This window comes from Lactuca virosa, chromosome 5 (assembly GCF_052849685.1).
Source record: "Lactuca virosa cultivar CGN04683 chromosome 5, Lactuca_virosa_CGN04683_v6, whole genome shotgun sequence".
In the NCBI taxonomy this organism is placed as follows: domain Eukaryota; kingdom Viridiplantae; phylum Streptophyta; class Magnoliopsida; order Asterales; family Asteraceae; genus Lactuca; species Lactuca virosa.
In genome coordinates, this window is record NC_136430.1 from 348,225,745 (window position 1) to 348,234,969 (window position 9,225).

The window sequence follows — 9,225 nt, forward strand, 5'->3', positions numbered from 1 at the left end:
CTACTTCGATTAGTTACATGTAATCCATGTTGGTGGCGATTATCCTCAATCCATCAGGAAAGTCAATATTGGGCATGCAAAATTACACATTCACACATCTCTCAACAACGAATCTGTGAACTCCACAAATTCGTTCTTGTCATTCCAGCAAAATCAACATCATCAAACCTTTTCTCGGCTCCATCTAAGTAAGTAATAGCGGGGTACTTGGTAAAAATTTCGGCAAAATGTAGATCAATCTTCATGAAAACGACCATAGCAACGACAAATTTCGCCGATTTGAGCGACAAACAGTTGAAGAAAAGGGTAGGACCGAAGAACAGTTGAACAAAAGATTTGGATGAGGATGTTACAGAAGAAAGAGTTCAAAAGAGACAGTTAAGGGATTTAAAACGTACAATATATCTCATTAACTCATATACACGTGGCAATGACGTTAACTTAATTAATCTAATTGGATATTACTTGGAATTGAAAAAATGCTACGTGGGATGGGTGTCACCGGGTGACCACTTCATATTTACAAAAGTGCCCTTTTAAAACTAGTAAACAGAAGTACATGCCCTTAAAAAGCAAAAAAAAAAAAAAAAAAAAAAAAAAAAAAAAAAAAAAAAACTTTCAAGGGACCATTTAAACCGTTATACATAAGTTTATTGGGCAAAATTTAAGGATGCCTTAGCTTGGCCTAAACTTCATTTAAATGACTAAACAATATTATTCATAAATAACCATCGCTTGCTAACACTTGATTTAATTTATTCATAGATGGCCTAATCTCAAATTTATCCAATATGAAATGGTTAAGCCCAAATTGGCTAAGTCCAACAAAGGGAAGGATCCATCGAGTCATCACCCTTGCAATACTCCTGCTCATCGAAGGCACAACTCCAATAGCCCTGGCGTTTCTCCTTGGACTGCCCCTAGACCTACTCCCATGGCCACTTACCGATCTCTTTCCTTCCTTCCTGGTCGCCGGAGGCTGGAACCTCGCTCGGACAGCTGTGAAACGAGTCACAGGAGAACCTCGACATCCAAACATCCTTGCACCGGATTACTCTCCATCGGGTAAACACATCGAGAAATAATAGAAAAGTACAACTAATGGAGCGTCACAGATCAAATGGAAAAACAAGTGGGTTGCTGGAAATCATGGTTGTCAAAATCGTGATCATGATCGTAGGATCGTACGATCCTACGATCCTAGGTATGAAAAACGATCCGGATCGTAAAAGGATCGTATTTGGGGTAGGATCGCAGGTAGAATCGTAGGATCGAGATCCGATCCTACCTTCCCTTGATTTTTTTATTTTTTATTTTTTTTTATTTTTTTTTATTATTTTTTTTTTTGCAAATGAAATTTTTTTACCACTTTATGTCTTTTACCCTTTACCAATTTACCATTTATCATTTTGTATTGTGGCTTATGACTAATATTTTGAAGTTTTTATAACTTTTGAACGAAAAATTAAATGTTTGAATATTTTTCATGATTAAAAATTATAAATTAAAATTATATTTTATTTAGTGGGATCTTAGGATCCCGATCCCGATCTTGCAAACCCAAAAACGATCCTAGGTAGGATCCCGATCTTGACAACCTTGCTGGAAATCTTTTCCACACACAAATCCGAAAATCCTTGACTATCAACTTGAAATCCATTTTCTTCTTATCTCTTGCGATACCACTTCTCGATCAACATCGCTTGTATGAGCATCCATGGACTCTTCCTCGTTCTCACACTCTCTCAGCTTCTCTCCCTCTCTTGATTCTAGTCGCATGCAAAACACACACACACACCCTCCACCCACACCCTCTCTTTAATTCCTCACGGTTTTTAGGGGAGAAAAGGGAAGGTGTTTGACTCCTTAAAGGCGGAAATAATCGAGAATGGCAGGAATCATCTAACTGGTAGGCTCAAAAATGGTAAGAAGGCAAGTCTCCCGCGTCGATTGCAGGGGAGTAGAAGACACAAAAATCAAAATATGACAGTTTTTAGCCCTCGAATGTTTGGTGAATTGGCAAAAAACACCCCTCACTCTTGATTCTCTTAACATTATAGTTTCAGAAAATAGCAAAACGGACCCTGGACTTATAATTCCTAGTTAATTTAAGTAAATCAATTATTATTATTATTATTTATGCACAAGAAAATCAATCATATAATCAAAACTTCCCCCAAAACATAAAAAAGAAGAATAATAATATGGTCGATGACAACAATACATATATACGTGAAACTTTGTTTTAGTTCAATGATTGAACCCACCTGCACGCACCAAGTGAACAACAAACATGTCAAGTCTTTTCTTTCATTTTGCATAAACAAAGTGTGGAAGTATATAATAAGACTTACAATGATTAGAACAGATGTAAACCCAATTGAAAATCCTTCATTCGTTTTTCGCAAATAATGATCAAGAATTGTTGATGATGTGGCCAATATACTCAACAGCAAGCCACCTGAGATTTTAGTTAATTAATTAATTATGCAACAAAACACATAATATAAATATAATTTAAGGTGAAAAGGTTTGTGTTATGGATACCTTGCAACAATAGCAGGAAAGCCTAACAGGTAGCTGGTAGTGAGGACAGGTTGTATTCAAGATGGATTAATATTGAATGGAATATATTGCTCCACCTCTGTAACTGGGGACTCTTCTCTGTCCACAACATAAATATTTCACAAATTAGTAATCTTTTTTTTAATTGTACTTGTAGTAAAAACAATATCTAAAAAGTGGAATGGAGATGTGATTGACCTTGTTGAAGATGCAAGTTTGAAGCCATAGTATTGCAGCTTGATTTAATAAATAATAATATCATATCAGACCTCCTGTTTCTTTAATAAATAATAATATGAAAATAAATTGATACTAGAAATTACCTTTGACTCGCATTTGCTGCATAAATCGAATACGAAAGTGAAAAATAAGAAATGATAAGTGCCTCCACTGTTGCAAACCCTAACGACATCCACCATCTGGAATAAAGTAAGAAAAACATGGGATTATTAAACTTGTATAACCATATAATAAACAAATTTGAGAATAAGAGTAAACATACATACATATAACCCTTTATTTTCTCATTAGCATCCAACCCTTCTTTCCGAAGCTTGACCAATGAAGGAAGAACATAACAAAGTACCTGAGTCCACAATCACCATATGATTAGCTTAAATATATGAAATCAAATTCAGTTTCAATCACAATCAACCTGCATAACAATAGATGTTGCAATTTGGGGACTGATTCCAAGTTGGAATAGGGAAAGCTTTAGTTCGGGTGCCAGCTCATCAAGCTCCTCTGCCATTTAAGACAATTGAATGAACTTATAAGTACAGGAAGAAACAGAAAAGAAAATTAAAATTAAAATTAACATACCAACTGAACCCGAGACAAAACTAAGGTAATTCTCTGGTACTAATCTTCTATCAAAACCAGGAAGAGGAATGAAATATCCAACACGACTAATCACAAGTAATGCAGCAGTAACAAATAATCTCCTTCTTATCTCACTCTTGAAAAATGATTCAGCTGCATTATTCATGACTGAACCTACGCGTGCAAAAATAAGGAATATGTTTTCATATTTGGGTTTTGCTTGTGAATTCTCATGATTATATGAACTAACTTCAAACTTGTGTTCACAACTTTCTTCCATAAGTTCATGACTTAGAGACTCTGCAGATGCTGAATGGATTCTCATATGGCTTCTTTTGCGCTCATTGTATATCAACATTGGTGAATGAAAAGGTTTTGCTAAAATTACAAAATGTCTTTTGTAAAGTTCTGAATTTGTAGTCTTGAGGGAAAATCTTTTTCTATCATATGATACATGCCATAACTGGAGGCTATGTGCATGTCTGCCTGTTCATCAGAGAAAAGGAATTACATATTATACCCATAAGAATAAGATAACCATTTGATTTAGACTAAATAGTTGGATAATTTTAGAATTATGTTTAATAATCAGTTTATTTTGATCGCAGAAGTCAGCAAATCCTAATCATATTCGGTTTTCCCAATCAATGGAAAGCTGACAACTTATGAGTAATCTTCAACATTTTTTTATTATGAAAATGCTCTTCTATTTTGGACTAAAAATTTGATCTTCGTCATATAAATTCGAGCTTAATTCATATAAATTCAAGAACACAATTTAACACAAATTTCAGTTAAGAAATAGGAAAAAAATACCTGATACGCGTAATCCACGTTGCAGAGAAAAGCAATTGGCGGATAGTGAACTAACGTCGCTAAAACATGGGTTGATGCAATGCATTTGCAAAGTCTTTGAAATGTAAACCCTAGTCCTTGCAAACAATTCAGTAATAGCTATATGTTTGTCGACACAGCAGCAGCGACACAGCAGCAACAATTAATTTCACCTCCTAATAAAAGAGAAAAAACGAACTTGCTTCATCTTAGGGTTTGAAAAAAACCTCTCAAAATAGGCTTGAAGACTTGGAGGAGATAGGAAGCTCAAAATCAAAGTAAAGAGGAAGAACAAAATTGAAATTTGAAGATGAAAATGAGTGCTTGAATTTATTATTTTTTTTCGCTCCTTGCCGCCCTTCCTGAGTTCCTGTCGTGGAACATAACAGAGGCTTTGCCTTCTGTTTGATTTTTTTTTTGTTACAATTATATATATATACCAGGCGAATCCTCGCGTGTTGCGTGAGAATAGAATTCTATAGTTAAAATAATAACTTTTACCAAATTATTATTTAATATTTCTACTTTGAAACAAAATGTTAGTAATAAACCAAACATATAGTTAACATATTAGTTTTATTAAACATTATAATTTAATTTTTAAGTCATTGTGATATATACAATTATTTGATAATTTTATAAACCGTTTAAAATTGTGTAAATTATATATCAAATGAATGATAATATAACGGGTAACAAAACGTATGAACAAAAATATGAACTGCAACTTTTAGTAACATAAAAATAGAAAAACATCTATTATGACATTTGTATTAAAAAGATATATATACAACGAATAAAAAAAATATGAAAAATAAACACTATAACTTTTAATAACATAAAAACACTAAAACATCTATTATAACATTTATATTAACTCTTCATATTTAAATCACAAATCTCTTCAAATACATTAATGTTTTTAATGAGCAAAACTTTACAACCTTATAAAAGAAAGGAAATTAAAAGTTATTAGTGATTACTAATTAATAATCATAAGTTAAAAACTCTTGAGTTGTAACTAATAAATATACATAAATTAGAAAACTCTTGAGTTGTAGTGTGAGTTTCAAATGAATGCGGTTTTGATGCATCATTTTAATCCCTTCAATTATTAAACATAAAGATATTTAATTATAAATATATAACATACATAGGTGCATATACATGTTAAACAAATCACATATAATATATATATATATATATATATATATATATATATATATATATATATTCGAAAATGTCATATGTAATTCTTGTCGTAGTAATATGGATAAATTACTTTCATATGAAGAACATATCATGATAATTCTATCATAATTACATATCAAATGTTCAAAATTATGTTATCTTTTAAATATTGTCTTTTAAATATGTTGTGTAGGATAACCGAACAAAAAAATAATAGAAAATAAACATAATCAAAAAAGAAAAACTACAATTAAATAAATAAGAGCATTGGGTGGTTGAATATATAAATAAAGATGTTACATAAACATACATTTAAATCAAAAGAAAAAACTAACATTCGTCGACTTTGCTCAAACAAAAAAACTTATATCCATTTTATGAATCTTCTTTCTTCATTTAACACCATTCAACCATAGAAACTTGATGACAATTCTTCACTAACCTACAATCAAAATATTTTTCTTGAAAAAGAAGAATCAAAAATATATTCCAAGCAAAACATTGATGTTTGGAGACTTACATTCAAGATTGAGTAATACACACAAATCACATATAAAAATTAAATGAGAAACTAAATATAAAGAAAGAATAGAAAAAGCTTCATTTTTTTTGGTTGAAAGAAAAAATCATATTACAATTACCATCGATGCGAAATAACCCATTTCTTCAAATCATCATATTTGGATCGTGAATGCTTCAACTATATGAAAACTTTTGAATCATAATATCTTGAAATCCTTCTTACATGTAAGATTTTATATAACACAAAAGACACAAAAGATCGACCTTTTTATAGTAAACTTTTCACTAAATTCTAATTAAACATAATATAAGTTATAAAACTTTTGAGTGTTAAATCATAATTAAGAAAACTTTTGAGTTGCATTAGTTAAAAAAGGGGGTTTCAAATGAATGTGGTTTGAGGAAATTAAAAAAGGGGGTTTCAAATGCATGAGATTCAAGAAAAAATGCTAGCTTTATAAGTATGTATGATATGATATTAAATCCAAGGGAGCTTAGCAATAGTATTTTTTTTTACCTTTAGGTTTTCGACACAAGAATTTAGTGAATTTGACACTTTTAGTCCTTAAAGTCAAAACTTTTACATTTTTATGTTTTGATTAAGTTTTTGCGTCTTTAGGTTTTTGCCACAAATCTTTAGTGACTTTGACATTTTTAGTCCTTGCAATGAAAAGTTTTACATTTTGGTGTTTTTGCCACAAATCTTTAATGAATTTGACACTTTTCATCATTGTAGTCAAAACTTTTACATTTTGACATAAAAAACACAAAAAACTTCCTTTAGAATTTTGCCACCATATTTTCCCAACTTTGACAACTTTAACATTATTGTCACAACATTTTTGGATTTTCTCCACCAGTGTCCCTTTTTTTGGTTGTACAAAATTTAGGGGGTGTCAACTTACTCCCTTATTTGTGGTGATTTACAATTTCAACACATATCTTTTAAAATTTACCGATTTTTTTCATATTACTCCAAAAGCGGCATAGCCGCGGGTTCTTTACTAGTTATTATTATTACTAAGCTCGGGTCACGATGACCGTCTGATGATTTACAGCCCTTAGATCTCTTCAACTTTTGATTTTAGCCGCATAAACTCCCTATTTACAGTTTTTTTACAGTTATTTGGTCCATGTTGAGAAGTCGGTGGTATTCTCCACGTTACGTCTTTAACCTCCCCAATATATCTTCAGATTCCACTTCTCCCTACCACGTTCGTCCTTTTTCACAGAAAACATCCTTGCTGCAAATGTATGATTTTCAACGGACCTGTAATTTTCCCCCTTCTTTTTCCCACGTTCTCTTCCATGGTTCTTTTGTATCCCCTTATCTCTCCAAACTCTGCATATAAACAGAGAAGATATTGAGGCATAACAATGTTTTTTGCTCAAGCGAATGAGACTCCGGCAAGGGTGATGAGGCTCTCTGACAGCAACTCCTCTTGCCATTTGATCCTTCGATCAAGTATAAGCCGATGATTTCGACGCCGATTCACCACCAACTTCTCTCTCTCTCTCTCTCTCTCTCTCTCAGGGCTTCACGTAACCGTTGTTAGCATCAAAGAAACAAGTAGAAATCCGGCTATTTGGGGAAATTTTGATTTGTGTGTAATGTCGAGCGATCCAAGAAAAGTGCGATGAAAGAAATGTGGTGTTTTTTTCAATGAAGATGGAAATTTGACATTGAAACCTCATATGACCAAGAGATGCCTCGCGGTAAAATTTGGGTCGGGGCATCAGAGTCTAAACATCCCAGGCTAAAAGTTGTGGTGTGTGTCATGCAATCATCCCGAGCTCTTCCCCTTGCTAGTGGAAGTACCTGAAACCAAAACTGAAAATTGTAAGCACGAAGCTTAGTGAGTCTCCCAAACTACCACATACCATACACATAAGATGCAACTAGGAGATATGGGCCCCGCCCACACTCCGCTGTCTAGGAGATTCGGGCCCCGCCCACACTCCGTTGTCTAGGAGATTCGGGCCCCACCCACTCTCCGCTACTAACATACATACAAGTATCACACAGACAACAAGTATATCTATTTCTATCAAGCAGTCACATATCCATACTCAAATAATACTACGAGAATCGGGCCCCGTCCACACTCGGCTACTATGAGATTCGGGCCTCGCCCACACTCAGCTACTAACATATCGCATATACGGGCCGACCTTGGTGTCGTAGACCCGTTCCTACTAAAGGTAACTCACCTCGCAAAGTTGAAAACTAAATCTCTCGGTAAGGAATCTCTAACAGCTGCTTCCGCGACTACCCGACTATCATTATCACAATTAATACTTAGTCAAAATCCAATAATCCTTCTTAGGGTAAAATGACCATTTTACCCCTAATCTAGTTTGGTCCATGACCTAGGCCCAAGTCCATAGCATGAAGCCCAATTCTTTATGGCTTGGCCCAAGCCCACTAATGGCCTACTTATGGCCCAATTTTCTAAATTGGGCCCAACTCCTAGAATGGACCCTTCATCAAGCCTAACAAGTGATTTAGTCCAATACCAGCCCCAAAAGAATAATCCAATAGGCCCATAGTAGCATAGTCCAAGGAAATGGCCCAACCTTCCTTATCCTTCTGTCCCCACGTCGTGAGCTTCCTCGTCTCACGTCGTGAGAGTCAACTCGACATGGGTCGATACAGCAACTCAACCCGGTTCACTCGTCTCAGGGTCTCAGATTGGGGAAATCGTCGTGCTCATGTCGTGAGGCTATACCCCTCACGTCGTGAGAACTGTTCTGTGAGCATTAAGCTCTTAATCTTTTAATATGATCGTTGGGACTTTCCAGAATACCTTATTTAGTCTAAAAGACCATAAAAATCATATCTTTTCAGCCATGCATGTCCAATGCATGACTTAATCACTAGCTAGGTCAAAAGTTGATATAATCATAAAGATTCAAGCTTGGAGGCATAACTTGCACCAAAGTCCAGATCCAGGGGTTCTAATACAGAAAATGACTCAATGGTTCATAAATTTGCTAACTTTATGGACCTCATGCTTGATAAGCCAAGATCTCATGCAAAGAAGGTAGCCAAAACCTAGATCTGGCAACCTTAAGTGAAAAAGGTAGGATCTTTATACCTTATTGGAGCTCACAAGTTCAGCTAGTCCACAAAGATGAGCTTATCTTGATAAATGAGTCACCCCAAGAGCTTCTTCTTCTTCTTCAAAGAAAACAAAACACCATTAACACCAAAACCTCCAACAATGGCTCAAGGGCTCAAAAGGATCAAATTTAGGGTTTTCAGTGACTTGAGAGTGAAAGAGGCTGAGG

The 9,225-nt window shown here is 34.3% G+C and overlaps 1 protein-coding gene across 2 annotated transcripts; it reads right to left on the minus strand.

Annotated features, from left to right (window-relative positions):
* Positions 1 to 2,354: 2,354 nt before the first annotated feature.
* LOC145116107 (preprotein translocase subunit SCY2, chloroplastic-like) lies at positions 2,355 to 4,613 on the minus strand. Of its 2 annotated transcripts, none has more exons than XM_079052460.1 (8): positions 4,204 to 4,613; positions 3,388 to 3,873; positions 3,221 to 3,309; positions 3,072 to 3,151; positions 2,889 to 2,984; positions 2,764 to 2,801; positions 2,548 to 2,664; positions 2,355 to 2,461 (listed from the first exon to the last, which is right to left on the minus strand). In XM_079052460.1, the coding sequence occupies exons 1-7, from the start codon at positions 4,286 to 4,288 to the stop codon at positions 2,570 to 2,572; spliced, it is 969 nt and encodes a 322-aa protein (XP_078908586.1). In that variant the 5' UTR covers positions 4,289 to 4,613; the 3' UTR covers positions 2,355 to 2,461; positions 2,548 to 2,569. The 2 variants fall into 2 exon arrangements, with proteins under 2 accessions (XP_078908586.1, XP_078908587.1); XM_079052461.1 differs by having other exon boundaries at positions 3,068 to 3,151.
* Between the last annotated feature and the right edge of the window lie 4,612 nt (positions 4,614 to 9,225).

Excerpts from the sequence above, each read along its gene's own strand:
- LOC145116107 (XM_079052460.1), bottom strand. The coding sequence starts at position 4,288 with ATGCATTGCATCAACCCATGTTTTAGCGACGTTAGTTCACTATCCGCC. Across the intron at positions 3,310-3,387 it reads TTTTGTCTCGGGTTCAGTTG|AGGAGCTTGATGAGCTGGCA; the intron begins GTATGTTAATTT and ends CTTAAATGGCAG. Across the intron at positions 2,665-2,763 it reads AAACTTGCATCTTCAACAAG|AGAAGAGTCCCCAGTTACAG; the intron begins GTCAATCACATC and ends TGTTGTGGACAG.